Source organism: Vombatus ursinus, unplaced genomic scaffold (assembly GCF_900497805.2).
Source record: "Vombatus ursinus unplaced genomic scaffold, bare-nosed wombat genome assembly UNPS02014959.1, whole genome shotgun sequence".
In the NCBI taxonomy this organism is placed as follows: Eukaryota; Metazoa; Chordata; class Mammalia; order Diprotodontia; family Vombatidae; genus Vombatus; species Vombatus ursinus.
In genome coordinates this window covers 2,818,309-2,841,819 of record NW_020954737.1, presented here as the reverse complement: position 1 = coordinate 2,841,819, position 23,511 = coordinate 2,818,309, and the positions used below count along the sequence as shown (strand labels likewise).

The window sequence follows — 23,511 nt, the reverse complement described above, 5'->3', positions numbered from 1 at the left end:
TCCTTGCTGCTGAGTGATGTTTCTAGATCATCTCTGCACTCAGTAACTTTGCTGTATTTAACCCTGTCCAGATTGCTGTTGTTGCCATATGCTGGCCTACTGCTTACCAATCTTTCCTTCATTTTTATTGATTTCATTTATATTAATAATACCTTCATTTCTGAATATATCCCCCTCTCCTCCACGTCCCAGTCAGTGATAACTCATATCAGTTAAAAAAGGAAGAAGAAAAAAAGGATGTCAGCAAAAGTAACCAAAACATCAACAGAGTCTGAGAGTATGTATTGTGTTCCACACCTAAAGTCTGAAAAGAAGGGAGGGAATTGCACTTTCTCAGTTTTTCTTTAAGAATAACAAAAACTGGGGTGCAGCTAGGCAGTGCAGTGGATAGAGCACTGACCCTGGATTCAGGAGGGCCTGAGTTCAAATCCGGCCTCAGACACATAACACTTACTAGCTGTGTGACCCTGGGCAAGTCACTTAACCCCATTGCCTAGCCCAAAAAAAAAGAATAACAAAAACTACTAATCACTGTATTCTATTACATAGATTCAAGTCTGCAGAACCACTGTTACTGAATTTATCATTAATCTATAGCCAAGCCATTATGGCTAGGAGAGTGAGAAGACTGAACTGGCATAGGCCTGTACAAAGTCAGGTATTTGTGCTGAATCAGTAAGAGTGATTCTATTTAGAACTTTAAACTTTGAGTGGTGGTTTAATGGATAGAGCACTGGGCCTAGAGGAATATCTGAGCTCAAATCTGGCTACAGACACTAGCTGTGTGACCCTGGGCAAATCACTTAACCTCTGTTTGCCTTAATCCACTGGAAAAGGAAATGGCAAACCACTTCAGTGACTTTGCCAGGAAAACCCCATGGACAGTATTGTCCACAGGGTTATGAAGAGTCAGACAGGATTGAACAACATGGCAGACGGCAAACATGCATGCTCCCCAATCCTCTCTCCCTATAATTATATGTATCAATCAAAATACTTAGGGAGGAGATGAGGCAACACTAACCCCATCTCCTCATTGAAATGTATGCCTATCAAGATTATCTTTTCCTTATATGGAAATTGTTTAATCCTATATATCAGAGCAGTTTACATTTGAATTCCCCATCATACCTACAATAAATTCCTTTGGTCTTGATTTTCCTGTTTGTCTCAAACAAAGATTTCTATGAGGGAAAATAGGTACATTAATGAATTCTTGGGGGAGAACTGAATTGTTCCAGCCATTCTGGAGAACAATCTGAAACTATACCTAATGGGCTATAAAACCATGCATACCCTTTGATCCAGCAATACCACCAAAGAGATAAAAAAGAGAAAAAGACTTATTTGTATAAACATATTTATAGCAGCTTTTTTCTTGATGGCAAAGACTTGGAAACTGATGCTCATGAATTGGGAATGGCTAAATAAGTTGTGGCATAGGATTGTGATGGGTTACTGTTGTAATGTAAAAAATGATGAAGGGGGTAGTTTCAGAAAAACAGCACCAGATTTTTATGAATTGATGCAAAGTGAAGTGAGAAGAACCTAGAGATCCCTGTGCACAGCAATAGCAATATTGTAGTGATGATCAGTCATGAAAGACTTGGCTCATGATAAAAAAAAAAAAAAACAATGCTATCCACCTCCAGAGAAAGAACTGAAGAATTGAGTACAAATTAAAGTATCATTTTTTTCTTCCTTTTTTTGCTTTGTTTTGCAATGTGGCTAATATGGAAATATGTTTTGCAAGATTTCACATGTACTGTATAGTTGGTGTCATATTGTTTGCCTTCTCAATGGGTGGGGGAACGGTGAGAGAGAATCTGGAACTCAAAATTTAAAAAGGAAAGAATGCTTAAAATAAACTTTATCCTCTCCCATATCTATCATTTTCCATTTTTGCCAACCTACCCAATATGATGGGTATGAGGTGGTATCTCAGAGTTGTTTTAATTTGCATTTCTCTAATTATTAGTGATTTAGAGAATTTTTCACATGACCATTGATGATAGCGTAGATTTTTTTTCCCTCTGAAAACTACCTATTTGTGTTCTTTGATCATTTAGAAATTGAAGAATGCCTCTTATTGTAAATTTGACTCAGTTTCTTTTATATCTTAGAAATGGGACCTTGCTGCAAAGATTTTTTTCTCAGTTTTCTTCTAATTTTAGCCACATTGGGATTTTTTTGTGCAAAATCTTTTTAATTTTATGTAATCAAAATTGTCTATTATACCTTCACTAAAACTTTCTATCTCTTGTTTGGCCACAAACTTTTCCATTTATACCCTTACTCCATTTCAAAGGAAAGTCTTTGTTTTTGCTTCTCCTCTTTTCCTAAAGGGAAAAGTCCGTGGGGAAAGATTTAGGCTAGAGAAATAGCATTTCTTAATTTTTCTAGGGAAACAAAAAAATGTGGTTTGTAAATTTGCTTCCTTGTGTAGAAAGAGTAACTCACATCTTTGACACTGCAAGATGGCTGAAGACTTGTCACCATGCTGCTCTTTCTAGGTCTGCTGCCTGCTGGGTGCTCTACTGGAACACACCAGTCCATACTGAACTTGTGTTAATGGCTGCTTCTATAGTCTACCTTAAGCTGTTCCTGGGCTAACAGCTGTCCAGGTGACTTTTGCTGGTGCAGTACTCTACTGGTCTTGTGGTTCCTCTGGTGGTCCTATGTCACCCCTGATTGTCCCAATGCTCCAGTCATCCCTGAGTTTTAACTGAGTGATGTTCTGCGAACTGCTTAGTAAGTAGTCTCTATTGGGCATTTCTCTCTGGTACTAACTTCTGCTACTATCTCTTCAGAGATACTCAAGCCTTGCCAGTTTCAGCCTTCTTCAGTTTCAGCTAGGAAATGGTGGCCAGAAACTCTCCCTAAACAGGTTAGGCTAACAGACATTCCTCAGCTCATAAATGGTCAAAGGGTACGTCTGATTAACAGTGGAGCAATTTGAGGTCATAGTTCCAAATTGTTTTCCAGAATAGCTAGACCAACACTGCATTAATCTTCCTGTTTTCCCATAGCCTCACCCACATGAGTCATTTTCCTTTTTTTGCCAACTTTTCTCAATCTAATAAGTGAGAGATGGCACGTTATAATTGCTTTATTTTTCATTTCTCTAATTATTAGGGATTTCAATAATTTTTTCATATGGCTTTTGATAGCTTAAATTTTTTTTTCCTTTGAGAATTGTCTGTTCATATATTTTTACCATTTACCAGTTGGGGAATGGCTGTTACTCTTATAAAAATTGAATCTGCTCTTTATATCTTGGAAATGAAGCCTTTGTCAGAGAATCTTGCTGCAAAGGATTTTTTTTCCCAGTTAACTGTTTCCCTTATAATTTTAACTGCATTGGTGTATGTGTGTGTGTGTGTGTGTGTGTGTGTGTGTATGTTTAAAATCTTTTCAATTTCATATAATTTACATTGGCTATTTAATTCTGTGATCCTCATTGGCCTTTATTTGGTCACAAATTTTCCTCTCTCCATAGAGCCAAACAAACTTGCTTCTCTAGTTTGTTTTTTTGTTTTGTTTTGTTTTTGGAGGCATTCAGTGAGGTTAAGTGACTTGCCCAGGGTCACACAGCTAGTAAATGGCTGAGGCCGGATTTGAACCCGGTCCTTCTGACTCCTGGGCCGGTGCTCTGTCTACTAGCTTCTTCAGTTTTTAATTTTTATTTTTAAGTGATGTGACCTTTTAGAGCTAAGTCCCATATTCATTTGGTGCTTGTATTGCTGTATGGTGTAAGATGTTGGTTTAAGCCTAATTTCTTACAGTTTGCTTTCTAGTACTCCCAGCAGTTTTTATGGAATGGTGCAGCTAGAGTCTTTGGGTTTATGAAATACGAAGCTACTATTTTTAGTTTGCCTAATTTATTTTAATGATTGATTTCCTCTATTTTTAACCTGTGCCAAATCATGCTGATTACTATTATTTGTAGTATAGTTTGAGATCTACTAGGTCCCCTTCTCTTAAAAAAAATTCCTTTGAGATTCTTATTTTTCTAATCATATTTTATTCTTAACTTAAACACCAAAAAGAGAGCATTTGCATACACATAGAGAATATCAAAAGAAATGAATTATTATTTATCATTTATTAATATTATTTGAACCTAACTTTACATGACTAGAGATTGTTTGAACCCAAAACATGGACCTCACCTCAGTAACTCTCCAGGAATGCCAGAGATTGCTACAAAGAATTTGGAGTTCCCCTAGGTCCTGGATCTACCCCAAACATTCTTGTTTTGGCTCCCCCTCTCCCAGGTCTTATTTTGGGTCCACCCAAACTTGTGTTTGGGATTGATTCCCTTTGTGTCTTGGCTTCACCAAAATGTTATTGAATGCTTACATTTACTGATATCCATCTCAATCTACCTTGCTTTCCTGTTACCCTCTCAGCAAAATTGCCTAACTGCATACATGTGGTTCATGTGCAGCTGTCCTTGTCGAAATTCTATATCATGTAAACCTTTCAGAGCCTGGATAGGAGGGAGCCACATCTCTTTTTTGGCTCACTCTCTTCTAACAAACAACCTAATAAGTTTCTTTCTACAACTATTTTAGATTTTGGGGCTTATTCTTGTGAAAAACAAGAGGAATACACATGCACATATATGAAACAACTTCCATTTCACAATACTTTTAAAAATTATACATAATAAATTTTAGATGGCTTCATTTTTTTGCACATTGCAATTTTCTTCTGAACATCTATCTGTTCTATGCATTTTTAAAATGTATCAATGCCCCCCTTTTTTGACATCCCTAATTACTTTTTTCTTTCTTTTTTTCCTTTTTTTAAAATATTATTGTTTCTTTAGCTCCAAATTCTCTTCCCTCCTCTGCTATTCTCCCACCCATTGGAAGTAGATAGAATTTTTCACCATATGTCCTTTTAAATTGTGGTAGATTACTATATTGATCAGAGCTACTAAGTTTTTCACCATTGATTATCTTTTTGATATTGCTAATACTATGTAAATTGTTCTCCTAGTTCTGCAGATTTAATTTTGCATCAGTTCATATAAGTCCTCCCAGGTTTTTCTGAAACCATCCCCTTCATCATTTCTTTTTTTTTTAAGTTCTTAAATTTATTTTAAGTTTAAGTACAAAATAAAAAAAGGAAAAAAAAAACAGTATCACATACACAATAGAGGATTCAATATAAAGCAATAACTTTCCATTTCAAGAAAACCTACATAATAAATACTACACATTATTTTCAAAGCTGTCCAATTTTGCTTTTTTGTAGGTTTCCTTTTGTTCTCTGTTATGCACTTTTAACTATTTTTCCCCTCTTTTCCCCCCTAAAAAGAAGGCTACAACTAAGTGTGGATACACACACACACACACACACACACACACACACACACATACCTATGCATGCATACACATATATATGTATACATACATAAACATGTATACATACATATCTATTGCATATGCATATATATCTATTAACATACACACATATATACATATACACTCATACATATATGTGTAAGACTGTACTATGTTTATTTCCGCTTGTCTCTATTTCTCTGGAGGTGGATAGCATTTTCTTTCATAAGTCCAAGTCTTTGTTTTTCTAAATCAACAAACTCATCATTTCCTACAGTATAGTAATATTCCAACCCAATCACACTCTATGTGAGAGACTGTCTATGAACATTTTCCCCACCCCGAAATTTTCTGCCTTCTTTCTATTCTTGGCTGCATAGGTTTTATGTATATATATATATATATATAATATATAAGAAAATTTTAATTTAAAATAATTGAAATTATCCATTTTACCCTTCAACAATGCTCTCATGTAATAGTATGGTTTAAGGTCTGATACTGCTGAATATGCTTTCTCTATACCTTTTTTTAATCTGGTTTCTTTGAAGTTTCTGACCTTTTATTCTTCTAAATAAACTGTTACTATTTTTTCTAAATCAGTAAAATAATTTTTAACAATTTAATCGGGATGGCATCACATAAATAGGTTAATTAGGTAAAATTGTTGTTTTGTTTCACCAAATTGACTTTACCTACCCAAGAACAATAAATATTACTTCAATTATTTAAGTCCAACTTCATTTGTATAAAGCATATTATATGTTTATATTTGTATGGTTCTTCTGTCTGTTTGGTCAGGTATAATCTCAGGTACTTTATATTGTCTAGTTGTTTGAAATGGCCTAAATCAATATTGAATAATATGGCTGACACATAGTGTAGTTTCCCTATTTTCTCTTTTGATTAAATCTATTTTAGCTTTAATTTTGTCTGAAATCATTACTACCCCTGCTTTTTTATATATAATAAATTCTATTTTTATTTATGTTTGTGTGTAGCTCTCATTTTATAGCATTTCCTGAAAGAAATATATTGTAGAATTTAAATTTTTAATCTGCTATCAGTTTCTATTTTTTAGGTAAATTTATCCTATTCATGTTCTAGGCTATAATTACTTGTTGTATGTTTTCCTCCTTCCTATTTTTCCTCAGTATCCTTTTCATCCTATTCCTATCTATTCTCACTCCTCTCCTTTACTTTTACCTGCTACCTTGCCCTCTTACCTCTCCAAGAATCCCTCTCTTATCCCCTCCTTTAACCCGATCTCCTTGCCCTCTTATTTCATTCTGAATTTAGGAGATTTTTATACCCTTCTAGATATATGTGTTGTTCCCTCTTTAACCCATTCCTAATCAGAGTATGGTGTCAGTACCACCCACCCTCCCCACTAATAGCTTCTTCTGTATCAATTTTTCTTTTTTGCTTCATTAGTATGAGATAATTGCTCCTTTTATGTCTCCTACAGAGTTTTATTTTTTTAATCACCCCATCATACTCAGCTTAGCCCAAGCCTTTCTTTCAAACTACCTAAATAAAAATGGCAATCATAAAAGAACTGATAATATTTTAATATATAAGAAATAAACAATTTGACCTTATTGTATCCCTTATAATTGGTCCTTAATGTTTACTTTATATTTCTCCTCAATGTTATGTATTTAATTTTACTTTAAGTTCTGTTGTTTTTGTTAGGAATATCTGAAAGTCTTTCAGTTCGTTATATGTTCATTTTTTTCCCATTCATGATTATACTTAACTTTGTTGGGTCAGTTATCCTTGGTGGTAACCCCAACGCTTTCACTCTAGCTGCTAGATTTTGTGTAATCCTTTGCCTAACCCCTCCCACCCGCAGCTTGGCCATTCCCCTTGCCTTAGTACCCTATATAAACCCTGTTCCCAGTCTCCCCCGCCCCATACCCCAGAAGTTGCTTTGTGGCATGCCAAGATGAAGCTCACTTGCCCCAATTAAAGACCTCCATTTTGCTTATATTGGCTGTTTTCTCTTGAATTCAGGTTGCCACTACAATTGTTTTTTAAATGATAGATAAACCATTAGCTAGTTTGATTACAACTCCTAGTTTAATTTATTGGAAGCCTCCAGTGGTTTAGTGGATGGAGCACTGTGCCTGAAGTCAGAAAGACATGAATTGAAATCCAGCCTCAGACACTTCCTAGCTGTGTGACCCTGGGCAAATCACATAACCTCTGATTGCCTGACAAAATGGATCCCCTGGAGAATGAAATGGCAAACCATGCCAGTGTCTTTGCCAAGAAAACTCCAAATGGGGTCACAAAGGGTCAGATAAGACTGAACTATAAAAGTTTTGCTTATTAATTCAATGTTGTTTTTGCTTTGTCTTGTTAAGTTTTTCCTCTATATTGCCTTTTAAATGTCAGTCTAACAAAAGACTGCAGGTGGAAAAGGAAACAAATCATCTTACACAGATTCCTTAGCCCTGCCTCAGAGTAAGATTAGGAAAATCGATACAGATTTAATTTAGGGATGCTTCACTAATATTTTGATAACTTCATTTGAAAACAACTGCTTTCCTCTGTAATGCTATATATTTTATTTAATGTGCTCAAAAATATTATTGTGAGAAGGGGTCCCTAAGCTTTTACAGACTGTGTGAACAAGGGATCCATCACACACAGAGAGAAAGAGAGAGAGGTTAACACATTAACTCAAAGTTTCTCAAGTGAGGGAAGGAAAGTCTGTGAAAACCTGAGTCAAAGAATCCAAAGGGGAGCGAGCACCTCTGGTGGAACTGGTAGTCATCCTCCTTAGCTGGGTGGCTGCCCTCTGGAGGTTGCCTTGTGTAATCAGTAGAGACTTGGATTTCCAAGAAAAGGAAACCAAAAGTTTTCTAAACTAGTGGCAAGAAGCCCAGAGCCAGGGCGGAGGAGAGTATGGAGGTCCCAGGCTCTTTCCCTCTGGTGCTGGAGGGGCCCTGGGGTCCCGACCCTCCCAAGAAGTTGCGGAACAAGTTGCAGTGCTACTTCCAGAGCCCCCAGAGATCCGGAGGGGGCGAGTGTGTTCTCACACTGCAGACCGGCCACTCTGAGATCCTTCTCCTCTTTGAACATGAAGAAGGTAGGTGGTGAATTAGGTTGTGTAGGAAGGAGGTGGAATAGAGGCATTACAGGTTGGGGAGGGTGATGAGAACCCTGAGGATGTCAGAGCTGAAGGGCACCTGAGACATCATCTAGCTAAATTTCGATTTGACAGAAATGGAAACTAAGACCTAGAAAAGGGGAAGAGTAGTAAACAGCCGAGGCAGGAATAGTACTCGGGGTCTCTGTCTCCAAAAGATGTGCTCTTTAAGTGTGACTCAGTGACTCCCTTCCTTCCTCCCTCCCTCCTTCCTTTCTTCCTTCCTTTCTTCCTTCCCTCCTTTTCTGCCTTTTTGTCTCTGTGTTTCTCCCTGACTTTGTCTCTCTGTCTTTCCCTATCTCTCTGTCTCTGTCTCTTTCTCCCACTATTCAATGAGTTTATTTTCATCTATAGATTTCTGAGGGAAAAGAAAGTAGAAAATATGTCCAGAATATATAAAAGTCTGGTCTGTGCTGATTTTTCTATTTATAGGCACAAAGGGAAATGGAGGTGGGGAGAAGAGTGGGTGGTAATAGCCGCGTAAGCTGCAACTGTCAGTTTAGGGAGCTTTGCAGACACAGCCCTGGCTACATCCCACCGAGCACCTTTTCTTGCCGAGATATAGCGCACAATTTAGAGGCACCTGCACAGGTATGAGAATTACTGCTCACAGCGGGGTCCCTGGCTGGCAGGGACCAGGCGGGTAGTTGTCTCAGAAGAAGGACTGACTGAGTGGCTAGAGAAGAGTTGTCCGCTTGAGCTACACTCATGCTTATATAGAACCCACTCAGATGCTGGGAAGTCTTTTGTGGCTCTTATGGGCTGGCATTGGTTTCCAAACTTTTTGATACAATATCCTTATCTGCTTTTAAAAAAAAGTTGAGCACATGCCCTCAATATATGTATATTTTCTTACAAATTATATACATATGTCATGGTGCTAATAATTAGGTACATTACACAGCTTACACCGAAATTTTAAATTATGAAATGAAGATGAAATACATTTGATTCTAATCTCAATAGGGAGCCCTTAGAGTCTATGGAGCAGGGGAATGGCATGGGCACATCTGTGCTTTTGCAAAGTCGTTGTGTAGGCTGTGTGGCAAAAGGACTGGAGTGAGGAAAGACTTAAGACAGAGTCCATTTAGGGTAAGCTAAATGTTGTCTTAGTCCAGGAATAGGTGATGAGGGCTTGAATCAAGGTAACAGCTTTGTGAGTAGAGAGAAAGAGTCTCATAAGAGATGTTGTAAAAGTAGAAAAGGCAAGATTAATCAACCAATTAGTTCTGGGGGGTGACAGAAGATGAGAAGTCAAGGATGACACTGAGGCTGGGAATCTAGGTGACTTGGAAGGTTGGTGGTGCTTTTGACAGAAAAAGAGAAATTTACAAGAGGGTTGGGTTTGAGGAGAAAGATGGATAAAAAGAAATTTGAGATGTATATCACAACCCAGTGATGCCTACTTATTGCTCCACTCCACTGAATAGGAAAAGTGGACATGGGGCTCTTGCCCACCAATAATAGCCTCAGAGCATAGGGCCTGCCTTCCAAAGGATGTTTGCCATAGCTACCAAGTATGATCTGGTGCCAGGCTGGGCAATTCAGGTCTGGAAGACCTGAGTTCAAATTTAGTCTCAGATATTTAGGTGTGTGTTTTCAGGTAAGTCACTTAATCTCTGCCTCAGTTTTCTCATCTGTAAAATGGGGATAATAATAGCACCTACTTCCCCAAAGTTGTTGTGAGGATGAAATGGGATAATAATTGTAAAGCACTTAGCACGGTGCCTGGCACGTAATAAGTCCTATATAGATGTTAGTTGTTGTTGCTGTTGTTGTTGCTGTTACTAGGACAGGAGGTGAATCTTCAGGGGTTGTTTTGTCATTTTCTTTCTTTTGCTGGAGAGGCAATTTTTCCAGTTGCAACTGCACAGTTTCTAGTTGAGTGCTCCACAAGCAGTACAGCTATCATTGGAATAAGAAGCCAACAGCTGGATCAGAAGGGGTTAGATTGGAAACTTGCCCAGTCATAGGGATGGTTGAAGTAGGGCAGAGTTGGAGGATAGGTATAGGTTGTAGTAGTGTTGGAAAGAAACCCCATAATTGTCTGTCACAGAGAAAGTGAGATGTGAACCATCATCCCATCTTTTAATTAGTTAATCACACATCCCTTGGGCTCAGTCTCCTTAAAACCATGGACCCCAGGAAACCCCAGTCCCCACTTTGAAGAACAGTTGTCTATGAGATAAAATGCAAACTCCTTAGCCGGGCAATCAAAGCCTATAATGGTCTGGCTTCAACTACCTTTCTAATCTCATTTCATGGTATTCCCCTTCACTCTATGCTCCAGACAAAACTGTCATCTTATTTTGCTCTGCCCCTCTCTTTCTTTTCCTCTATACCTTAGCCTTTCTGTAGAATATCCTGACCTCCAACAGTAGACTTCTCACACCCCACCTTCATCCCAATTTTCCTATTGATATCCTTTCTCTTTTTTTAAGACTCACTTTTCCCATGAAATTTGAAAACTCTGATTCTCCAAGTAGAAAGAATTGGTTCCTCCTTTTCCTCTGAGGCATTCTATTTGATCACTCCAGGCACTCAATCATTTTCTGCTTTGTATTATAGTTGTTTTTGTACCAGGCTCATCCCCTTACTTGTAAGCTCCTTGAAGGTGGGCACTAGGTCTTTGTGTCCCTAAAGCCTCCCTATACCTAATAGGTATTTAATAAAGGTCGGTGGAATATAATTGAATAGACAATTCTCCAAAAAAAAAAGAATTACAAACTATTAACTATCATATCAAAAATTTCAGAATGGCTGGCAATAAAAGCAATCCAATGAAACAATTATGAGGTTTCTGTGACACCAAGCAAACTGACAAGACGACAGAAGGCAGAAATAGTACATTTAATAATTGATGAACAGTTTAAAAGTGGTTTTCCTCACCTCTACTCTCTAAAGAACTCTGTAACAAACATTAATATGCCCCTCCTGCACATGAGGAATCTTGGCTTCAGAGCAGGCAAGGTTATCTATTGAGAGAAGGCCAGAATGGAAATGGAATTTGAATTGCTGGGATTTGAGGAGAAAGATGTTTTGGTAGATAGTCAAAAGGAAGTATGTGAATCTGTCAGAGATGGGGGGGGGAAGGGTTTACCTGCATCTGTGAGGGATGGGTTGATATCAGGTGAAATGCATTCATTGTGGTCAGAATTATCAATTTTATCCACTTGGTTCCAGGAACGAAAACACAGAAATATAATAGGACTAATGGACTCAGGTTGCAGATGAGGAAGTGCAGCTAGGTAGCTCAGTGGATAGAGTTTGGCCTGGAGTCTGGAAGACCCGAGGTTAAATCCAGCCTCAGACACTTAGCAATTTTGTGACCTTGGGCAAGTCATTTAAGCTCAGCTTCCTCCCCTATAAAATGGGAATATTAATAGCACCTACCTCACAGAGTTATGGTGAGGATCAAATGAGATGTAATCGTAAAGCTTTAGCACAGTTCCTGGCACACGGTAAGGGTTACATAAATATTAGTTATCATTAGATCAGCCAGAGATCAAAGGGGAGTAGAAATCATGCATGTCTTGGGAGCATGCTTCACCATCAGTTTTCTGAAAGAAAGGCCATTTTCTTTTTTTTAAAAAAGATATCTTTTGTTTTTATTTTAAATGTAATTTGATTTATTATCAATGAACACAAATCTATTTTCTCTGCCTTCCACATTCAAAAAAGAATTAAAAAAATATAAAATTCTTGTAACAAATTTGTGTAGTCAGACAAAGTCATTCCTTCATTGGCTATGTCCAAAAACTTTATGTTTTAATCTATACCCTGAGTTTATCATTACTCTGACAGGAGCTGGGTAGCATGCTTCAGTCACTGTATGTTCCCTGGTCACTGTGTTGATCGAAGTTCTTATGTCTTTCCAAGTTGTTTGAAATTTATAATGTTGTAGTTATGGTATTAATTGTCCTCCTGCTCACTTCTCTGTATCAATTCATACAAGTCTTCCCAGGTTTAAGAGAGATCCTTTTTCACAGGTGATCTCTTGAATAGCTTTCTTTACAGAGTAACTACATTTCGTGACTGATCAACAGGAAAGGGTTCATCATGTATTACTTCTCTTAGTCCTAACTAGTCCACCTGCCTCTCCTGTCCTGTGGAATTTTCACCCAGCTGCCAATTTGATTAAACACAAGTCTGGCCATCTCACTCCACTGTATGTGAAGCTTCACGAGCTCCCTGTTGCCTCTAGGATAAAATAGAGTTCTTTTGTTTGGAATTGAAAGCCTTTCATAAACTTTCATACTATTTTAACATCACTTTTGCTCATGTACTCTATCTTCCAGCCAAAACACCTGTCTTGTAGTTCCTGGTACGTACCATGCCATCTTTAATCTTCATGCCTTTGTACAGGCTGCCCCCATGCCTGGAATCCATTTCCTCCTCATTTGGATTCTTAGATTTCCCACTCCCCTTTAAGGCCCAGGTCAAATGCCACCTCCTACAAAGCTTTCCCTCATCCTTCCCTCCTGCTTCCCAGTTGTTAAGAAAGCCACATCCATAGATGAAACGATTAAATATTTATTTTTTGTGTGTATAGCTTTTTATACAGATAGATTAGTTAATGAAGGGCAGAAAAGGACACTGAAAAAAGTAATCTGAGACAATTCTAAGGATTGGAGAGAAAAGAGTCCTCAGGATAAATGTCCTGAGAGGATCTTTGTGATAGCAGCTCCGAGGCAAAAGCAATGACTACATTGCACTATTGTCCATCAACTATTTTACAAATGACAATTTTCAGCGTTTTGAAGGGTACAGCAGAGAAACTATAAATCAAAGACCTGTTTGAGCATTATTGGAAAAGTGTACATTGCTCGTTAGTGTTACACCTGATAGAACTGTTGATTTTGGTTTTCCTACCTGTGTTAGGATGGGTTACTACTTATAGTGATGCCTTGATTTGAAGCTTTAGAAACCAGTTAAGCAGAGAAGCCAGAGATCAGAAGAATGAGAAGACACAACAGCTGCCCAAAGAAAGAAGCTAAGGATGGAGAGAGAAACAAAAGGGTGTCTACTCGCTGCTGCTTTAAAGAGGTAGAGCAGAGGAGAATCAGAAGATAAGGGCAGCTACTTGGAACTTGGTGAGAGATAACTGATGCCAGACAGGTTCTGTTAGCTGTTGGGAGCTCACAAGGAAAGAACAGAATCATGCTGAGTGAAGAGCTCACTTTGCTTGTTTGTATTGCTCTTTACTGCCATCTACAGTTTGAAAGCTAACTGAGGCCAGCGTTACCCTACAGCTGATGGAAGAGGTATTTTCATTGGAGAAGAGCTCTGTAATAACTGAGAATGCATTGGAGACAACAGAATTCTTGCGTAGAGTTGGCTGGGGTTGTCTCCATAGCTTTTTACTGCCATCTATAGCTCCTTAGGGGCCCAGATGTAACTAGCCTAAAGGGCTTTTGTACTTTGCAGACTCAAGCGAACTAAAGGCCTTTGAGTTCTCATTGCTTCAGTGGCCAGCTAAGCGAACAGAACAGTTTATCCTAGGCTGAGGGCTGCTATCTCACTGAAAGAATGTAATGCCACTACAATGGGTTTAATGCTTTTGAGGCCTGAGAATAGTAAAGAATGGGATTCTTCCCGGTGGACATCTAGGTCTACAATTCAGTCTTAAGCTGACCCTAACACATTGATTTCCCTCTCTACTAGGTTTCTGTAAATATGAGCCCATTGCCTCCCCAGGTTTGAGGATGTTTTATGTTCTGATTATCTCTGTTTATTCTCTTTTGAGTAAACATTGTAATTATTCTTGCTATTGCCTTTTCTTTAGTTAATGTTTCATTTGAAAGAGTCTGGTGTCCAGATTACACAATAAATTCAAAATGGATATTCATCCTATATGTTAAAGGTCACACTGTAAAAAAAAAAATATGAGAGATAAATTGTATACTTTTTACAGCTACAGGAAAGAGATGTTTTCACAACCAAACAAGTGATAGAGGCAATTTCAAATGATACAATAGATCGTTTAAATTAGGTGAAATTGAAAATCTTCCACATGGACAAAATGAATGCACCTAGGCTAAGAATGGAAATAGTCAAATGTATCAAATTTCTTTGTATTTTGTAATTTCTAGAATAATGGTTTTATATGTGATATCTAGATAACTAACAAATATATAAGACTAAATGCAACCCAATAGATAAATGGTCAAAGGATATGAACAATCAATTCTTTTTTTAAATCAATTTTATTTTCAGTTCTTAATTGTCTTCCTCATTGAGAAGGAAAGAAAAATAAAAACTGTTACAACTATGTATAGTTAAGCAAAACAAATTCCCATATCATCCATATCAAAGAAAGAAAGAACAGAAAATATGCTTCAATCTGTACTCTGCATCCATCAGCTCTCTATCTGAAATTAGATAGCATGTTTCATCATGAGTACTTTGGATTTGTGGTTGGTCATTGGTGAACAAACAGTTCCAAATAGAATTGCAAATTAATAGACATATGAATGAAAATATACAATTTTAATAAGAGAAATGCAAATCAAAACAACTTGAGATTTTACTTCATACCCAGAAAACTGACCAAGTTAACAAAAGATGAGAATAATTAAGGTTGGTAGGGTTGTAAAAAGATAAGTGTACTAATCTATTGTTGGTGGAGCTATGAATAAGTGCAACTATTTTGGAAAGCAATTTGGAATTAAGCAAATAATGTGACTAAAATGTCCATACCCTTTGACTCCAGTTTTCCACTAGTGAGCATGTATTCCAAAGAAGTCATTGATAAAAAAGAATGGATAAATACTTGATAAATACATTGATAAAAAGAACATTTTTATATAAGTATTTTTATGGCAGCAATAAACTAGTAATAAGGTAAATGCCAGTCAATTGGTGAGTGGCTAAACAAATTGTTGTACATGATTGTAATGGAATATTTTGTGCTGTAAGAAATGAAAATAGAAAAACATGGAAACACATGTACTGATACAGAGTAAAATAAGCAGAGTCAAGAAATACATGATTGCAACAATGTAGATTGTAAAGAATATCTAGCAAAAAAAAATTGGAAGTGACTATTGCAAAATTACAAAGAACAAGTGTGGCCTCTAAGAAGAGATGTGAGAAAACACTGTCCTCTACTACTTTGCAAGAGCTGAAAGGTCTGCAGGTGTAGAATAAACTATTTTCAAATTTTTTTATGTATTGATGTGCTAATTGTTTTTCTCTCCTTCATATTTTTACTTTTAAATAATTATTTGTTATATGAAATGGTTCCCTAGGAAGTGTGGTGGGTAATTAATAAAAACTGAGGAAACAACCCAAGCTGCATGATTTATTAGCAAAATAAGAATAATAAATGGGTCAGTTGACACCCCAGTTGGTCCAAAGACCCTGAATATAGGGTGAGATAGATTTTATGTGTTAAAAACAATTATTCAAATAAGACCAATTAATTAAAGGAAAAAAATAACAGGATATAAGCTAGGATACAAAATTAGGTAATCTGATTTCTAATTGGAGGAAATATTAGGGACTTTCCAAATTGGGAGGGGTAAGAGTAAGTTTTGGTCAAGTTGGGAGGAGGAATGAGTAGGTTTTAGGGTCTTTTCCCCCAGAATTGAGAGATGCTGACTAATTGCAACTGCCTGCATTTATGAAACAATAGATGACTTATGCCATCTAGTTTCCCATAGATGATTTACAGAAAAAACAAGATGGAGGATAATACATGTAGCAACACAAGATGTAGTTAGTATTCGTGAGATAGAATCTAATTGGTTCTCTTGATTCCCACGCCAGACCCACTTCATTTTGTAACTGGTCTTTACTCCATTTCTTCAGAAGTTGGGGGAAAAGATACAGGGGAAATTTGGGTAATGTAAAAACAAAAGGTATTCATAATTTTTTTAAGAGCCCATAGTTTCATTGTGATTATGTGTAACTGGGAAGTATACTAGTAGAAGCTTAGGGACTACAATGGTAAGTAGTCTGAGTTTATTTCCTTCCCACCTCCACCATACCAGGGTTACCTCTAGGATCATGAATAAGTTTTAGCAGCATAGCCACCCTTTACTGGTCTTTAATCCTTGAAAAACCCCAGACCTTCCAGTGTGAGGGTATATTGAGGTGAGTAATGAACCCCAGAGAGAAAGGGTGTAGATGCCATGTTGGACACAATTCCAAAGACTATACTACCAGTTTGAGTGAATTCATGGCAATGTGTGGGCCACATGGGTATTTTGTAACCCGAATTCCTGATCCTGCTATCATTAGGGCTGTCTCCCTCCTTGGTGGAGTAAGTATTTCCATTTCTGTGGAAGTGTTATATTCTTTAAGGAGAATGTAAATTCTTTGAGGGCAAAGACTATATTCATTTTACATTTGTGGCCCCAACTTCTACTACAATGCCTTGAACATAGCAAGAGATTAATAAATGTTGAACATAAGCAGGAATTGTCAAATTAACATTTGCATTTTCATCTTGTCCCATCAAAAATGTGTAAGCTTTTAAGAGCATGGCATTATGTACTATCTTGCCTTGTATCATCCTTAGCATCTTGCCCTATGCTATGCACATGATCAGAATTTGTGCCGTAATTATTGAATAAAGGAATTATTTAGTGTCCATTCTCTTTAGATACTTGGTTTAGTATATTACTTACACAAAAGTATGTAAATGATGGAGCTTTGGGGATGTCTTCACCTGTTTCAAAGGTTGCAATGCTACAATTTTTTTGCTCTTTATTTTTCAGTAAGGCAACGGGTTCTGAAGCGAGAGAACCATGAGTTAGAATTGGCAGGAGGGGAAAAATTGAAACTCACTGTCACACTGCCTACAGTAAAGGATGGGAATAAAATCAGTGAGAAACCAGTCACCACAAAAGTAAGTATGTCATGGACTGGGAAGTGGTAGAAAGGCAGCAGTGGTAGAAAGCCCCACAGAAGTATGCAGTGTAGTAGGGCTATGAAGGAAGAAAATGTTTGAAAGGGATATGAAGGTATAAATGTGGCAATAAACGTGAGCTCTTGGATGGATTGAAAAGAGCAAGTATTGACTTGAAGGGGAATAGAGAAAGCAATAGACTCTGGAGTCACATGGTGGAGAACATTGAGAGCTAAGCCCAGGGCTTTACATTTAGCCTTTACATTGGTTTGTCCCTCCCCACTTCAGTCTCTTATAATCTATATCCAAACATAGGTTGAGTGCTGCCTTCTATATAAGGCTTTTCCTGACTCCCTGAATTTTTAGTACTCTTTATCTGGAACCATATGATCATAGATTTAGAACTGGGAGGGCTCTTAGAGAACATCTAGTCCAACCCCCGCAAAGGAAAGTGAAGTACAGAGAGTTAAGTGACTTGCTCAGGGTCCCACAGCTTATTATTCAATGAACTTTTATGAAGTGCCTACTATATGCCAGGCACTGTACTAAGCATAATGGATTCAAATAAGAAAAAGTTAATCCCTGCCTTCAGGGAGTTTATAATCCAACAAGGGAAGACACGTAAAGGGAACCTGAAAAGTGGTGGTGGAGGGGAGGTACCAGGGGTAACCCAGTGTGAGGGCATTAGGTTTTGTGGAGTTCAAACCAAGCAGAACTGTAGATAGAAAGTGGGGAGTTAGTTGGAAAATCCAGATCCCAACCTTTATTACAGATAAAGGCAAGCTTTGGGAGTTTAGTGTTCTACCCTCCAGCTATCCAATCAGAGAGGAGGAGAGAAACATGAAATACTTGGGAGTCTACTGCCAAGACAATCCCTCACCAAAAGCTGAGATTACTTTGAATTCCTCAATGCTAAATAATACATTTAAAATTTAATTCACCCATAAAAGCAGAGTAGAATGGAAAGGCATCTTGCTTCCTTTTACTCTTTTCTTCCTTGAGCTAAAAATAAAACAAAAACCAAAACTCTTCCTCAACCCTTCCTTGTATGGTACAAATGATTCACCTTCCAATCATTCTTTAATGACTCCTCAGTTAATCAAACTCTTAAATTGGGTACGCAGGACTGAACATGGTACCCCAAGTGTGGTACAAGTAATGCATAGACTCAGCAGGATTATTATCTCCTTTGTGTAATGAATTTCTGTGGCTTAGGGAAGCTACAGGATTTGGTTTATTTATTCTAATTGTATGTAACCAGGCTGGTTCTAATATATCTTCTTGGAGTAGAGGAATTCTTCTTAATATTTGGGTTTTGTTTGGTTTTCAGGAATCCAAGACCAAACATGGAGCCCAAGAAAAAGGTAACATTTAATTCTGGATGAGTATGATATGCAGAAATTAATCTTTTCCTTTCCTCATTATGAAAGGTCAGAATCCTCATACCTGATTTTCTATAATCATCAGGGTGTGCTCAGTTTGGTCATGGTTAAAATACATGATCCTGTGTGGAGCATGGTGGAAAGAGGTAGAATGGCTAAGGCTAAGCAAGTTATTTGAGTCTGTTGCAGAAAACTGATAGAGGTTAAGGATGACTTGAAGTTTATGAACATGGAGGCATTAGAACAGTGGTAGTCCTCTTGGCAAAAATAGGGAAGTTCAGATGATGGTTGGTTTGGAGAAAAGATAATCAGTTCTGTTTTGGTCATGTTGAGTTTGAGATGCTTTCAGGACATCCAGTTAAAAATGCCCAATAGACAATTGGTGGTGTAAGCCCGAAGTCAAGGGAGAGACTAGGGCTAGACAAATAGACCAGGCAGTCATTTGCATAGACATTCTACATTCACATTCTATGTGAATTGGTTTCTTAATGTCAACTTTAACAATGGTCTTAATACTTGAGACAGAAAACCCTTGGATAATGTGGCTTTTCTAACATATTCCCTTCCTTGTCTGGGTTGTTATAATGAGAATTCTTGTAACTGACTGGCAGATTGGCCTAAATAACCTCTATATTGCATTCCAGCATAGATTCCATGGTCATATTTTTTTTTAATTTTTTTTTCTCCCTACCCTATCCCTCAAATAACTCTTACTCCTAACTTCTTACTTTTCTATCAATTGTACTGTTCTTCCAGTTAGTCAAGCTTAAAATCTCAATGCCAGTTTTTTTTATTCCTTCCTTTCCCCCATTGTCCCATATCCCATCAGTCACTAAGTCCTGTTGGTTCTTGCCTACTTTCCATCTTTTCCATGCCCCTTGCTGACATTGTAGGTGAGGACCTTATTACTTCACACCTGGCTTGCTACAGAGGCCACCTATCTGGTCTCTCTGCCTCCATTCTTTTCCTCTTCCAATCCATTTTACACATCAATGCCAATAAAACTTTTAGTATTGCTTGCATCATGTTGTTTCCTCTCCCACATGCCTTCAGCAGTTCCCCATTGCTAACAAAATAAAAGTCAAACATATTGGTCTCTCTTGTCTCTCCACTCAGACTATAAATTCTTTGAAGACAGGAATGATAGACATTCTGGTCCCACAGCGCCCTGCACAGTACCTTACAATCAATGAATCAATCAACCAATCAAACAACATTTGTTAAATGCCAACTATGGGCCAGGTACTGTGCTAAGCTCTGAGGATAAAAAGACAAAAGCACAACAGTCCTTGTCCTCAAGGAGCTTACATTATAACAGGATAACAATATGAACATATGTGAAAGAATGAGTAAACAACAAAAAGATTCGATCATAAAGAGCTATTGTCATTGTATGAATTGTTCTCTTGGTTCTGTTAACTTTACTCTTCGTTAGTTCATATTAAGTTTTCCAAGGTTTCTCTGAAATTTGTTATAACATAATAGTATTCTATTACATTTATATACCATAACTCGTTTATCTATTCCCCAAGTTATGTGCACTCCCTCAGATTCCCATTCTTTGCCACCTCAAAAAGAACTATAAATATTTTTGTGCATTCTTAATTAATGTTTGTTTTGCTTAAGACTAATCCCTTCCCTAATATGCCTTCCCTCTAATTTCTTGTATCTATGATTTGTTCTCAGACCACCCATTCTTTAGGATTGTTATTTAATTTCCAATTAATTTCTAATCTTCCCATTCTCTTTCTTCTCCACCTTCTTCCAACTAGCGGCATCAGAAGACGAGGACACAAAGCTCCCACTAGAGAAAAGATCAGCCCAGACCAAGGGTATCTCCAAAGGCCCTGGAACTATTTCCTCATTGGTTGTATTTAAAAATATCCAAGACACGATGACAGAAGATCTATTGACTTTGTTGGTGGAGAATGTGAGTGGCTTCTCAGAAACAAGAGGAGACTTTACAATAGAAATCATACCAGAAGCTGAGGTTGCTGTGGTTACCTTTATGAAAACCATTGGTAAGAATGGGTTGAAAATCTGAAAGTTTTAATTTGTCACCTTGAGATTCTGATTAGCAAAGGAAAGATCCATCCCTGAAATTTGCTTTTTAGGAATTTTGGCAAATAATAAATATTCATAAAGTATCTACTATGTTCCAGGCACTGTTTTAAGTTCTGTAAATACAAAGAAAACTAAAAGATGGTCCCTGCCTTCAAGAAGCTCATAATCTAATGGGGGAGACAGAAAGCAAATGAATATGTACAAATAAACTATATACAGGTTAATAGGAAATAATGAAAAGATAGAAGGCACTAAAATTAAAAGGAGTTAGGAAAGGCTTTCTATAGTAGGTCGGGTCTTACTTTGGACTGAAAAGAAGCCAGGGAAGGCAGTAAGTAAACATGGGGAGGCATAGCATTCCAGACAAGGGGGGCAACTAGAGAAAATGCCCAAAGCTAATAGATGGAGTGTGTTGTTTGTGGAATAACTAGAATGCCAGTGTCACTGGATCCAAGAATATGTGGCAATGGGTTAAGTGTAAGAAGGCTGGAATGGTAGGAGAGGGCTATGAAGGTTCCTAATGCCAAACAGAGGATTTTGTATTTGATCCTAGGGGTGAGAGGAAGCCACTGGAGTTTGAGTAGGAAGGTAACATGATTGGATTTGCACTTTAGGAAAATTTCTTTGGTGGCTGAATGGAGAATGTACTTCAGTGGGAAGAGACCACCATCAGACTATTGCAGCAGGCAGATTCACCAGCAGACTATTGAGATAGTCCAGGCATGAGGGGATATGAACCTGGACCAGAGTGATAGCGGTGTTAGAGGACAGAAACCTATTTGAGAGATATTGCAGAAGTGAAATCAATAGGCCTTGGAAATAGATTGGATATGGACATGAGAGATAGTGAGGAGCTGAGAATTACTGCTAGGTTGTAAGCCTGAAGGACTGTGAAGATAGTGTTGCCCTCTATAGTAATAGGGAAGTGGTGGTTGGGGGAGGTTAGGGGAAAAGAAAATAGGTTGAGTTTTGGACATATTGAATTTGAAATATCTACTGCATATCTGGTTTGGGATATTTGAAAGGCAGTTGGAGATGTGAGACTGGAGATCAGCAGAGAGGTTAGCATAAGATAGGTAGATTTGAGAATCATCAGCATTGAGATGGTAATTAAATCCATGGGAGCAGATGAGATCACCAAGTGAAGTAGCATGGAGGGAGAAGAGAAAAGAGCCCAAAACAGAACCCTGTGGGACACCTTCAGTTAGAGAGTATGACAAGGATGAGGATCCAGCAAAGGAGACTGAGAAGTCAGATAGGTAGGAGGAGAACTAGGAGAGAGTGTTGTCCCAAAAATCTAGATAAAAGAGAGTTTTGAGGAAAAGATGGTGATCAGTAGTGTCAAAGATGGCAGAGTAGTCAAGGAGAATGAGGAGAGAAAAAAGGCCTTTGGATTTGGCAACTAAGAGATTATTGGCAACTTTAAAGAGAGCAATTTCAGTGAATGATGAGGTTGGAAGTGAGATTGTAAGGGGTTAAGAAGAGAATGAGAGGAGAGGAAGTGGAGGAACCTGTTGTAGATGATCATTTCAAATAATTTAGCTACAAGAGGCAGAAGACAACACACCAAGAACTATGAAGAAAGAAGATATATACAAGATCTCAGGAAGACACTAAGGATTAAGGAGGATTAGGAAAGGTTTCTTGGAGAAGGTGATACTTTTACTTAGGCTTGAAGAAAGCTAGGGAAGCCACTAGGTGGAAATGAGGAAGGGGAGAATCCCAGGCATGGTGAATAGCCAGAGAAAATACTCTGAGTATAAGTGCCTCAGGGGCCATTTCCTCTATAAATTATTTTATAATTCAGCCAGCTAAGTGTTCTCCTTGTATTTCTGTATTTCTCATAGCATTTATTCCACTCTCTACTGGGTAGTTCTTTGTGTAGGGCTTTTTTCCCAACTTTCTTGAGAGCAGGATTTGTGAATCCTTCCAGTTTCTAGCATAGAACCTAGAACATAGTGAACATTTTAATCAATGTTTGTTGAATTTTGAACTATCAAATGTTGGACAAGAGGTGGGAGATGATCTCTGATGTCAGAACCACCCCTACTCTTTAAAAAGAAGACATAACCCAGTCTGACTTAGACCCAAGTGCTGCATGGACACAGAGAAGCACGTTAATTTCAAAATCATGATTATTTCCTAAAGATTATTTTAGGTGTGTGAATTTTCATTTAGAAATTTAGCTTTTACTACTGTTTTAACTCTGATATGTTTTTCTTCCACAACTTAAAGCTAAGGATGCAATGTTCACAAGTTTTTTTTTTTATTTTTCTTTGCAGATGCAGAGAGATTTATTAATATTTGTGCTAAGAATCACAAAGTAGGAGAACTTAAGATTTCTGCATCACCTCTAGAAGTGACAAGGACTATTCTGGTGGAAGACCTACCCCCAGATGTTAATGAATATTACATCACTCTTTTCTTTGAAAACCAAAAAAATGGAGGAGGACCAGTAACCAGAGTCCAATATTTTCCAGAGGATAATTCAGCCCTGATTCAGTTTGATACATGTGAAGGTAATTATATTTATTGCTCACTTTATCTTGTTTTTCTTAAAGTGGTTGTTTTCCTATCATAGGTTCCTCGAAGTATAGGATTTAGATTTAGAAGTGGACTAGTCCTCAGTCACCTTCATTTTGCAGATAAGGAAACTGGCCCAGGGAGAATAAGTGACTCACCCAACAAAGTCTCAAAGTT

At 37.7% G+C, this 23,511-nt stretch overlaps 1 protein-coding gene across 2 annotated transcripts in view; it reads left to right on the top strand.

The window, feature by feature from the left end:
* The first annotated feature begins 8,241 nt into the window (after positions 1–8,241).
* LOC114030334 (poly [ADP-ribose] polymerase 14-like) overlaps positions 8,242–23,511 on the top strand; it is a 55,406-nt gene continuing 40,136 nt past the window's right edge. For both annotated transcript variants that reach the window (XM_027845140.1, XM_027845141.1), the window contains exons 1-5: positions 8,242–8,451; positions 17,235–17,365; positions 18,696–18,729; positions 20,520–20,768; positions 23,094–23,330. In XM_027845140.1, the coding sequence (XP_027700941.1) occupies positions 8,268–8,451; positions 17,235–17,365; positions 18,696–18,729; positions 20,520–20,768; positions 23,094–23,330 (835 nt within the window). In that variant the 5' untranslated portion in view covers positions 8,242–8,267. The remainder of the gene's footprint in view (positions 8,452–17,234; positions 17,366–18,695; positions 18,730–20,519; positions 20,769–23,093; positions 23,331–23,511) is intronic.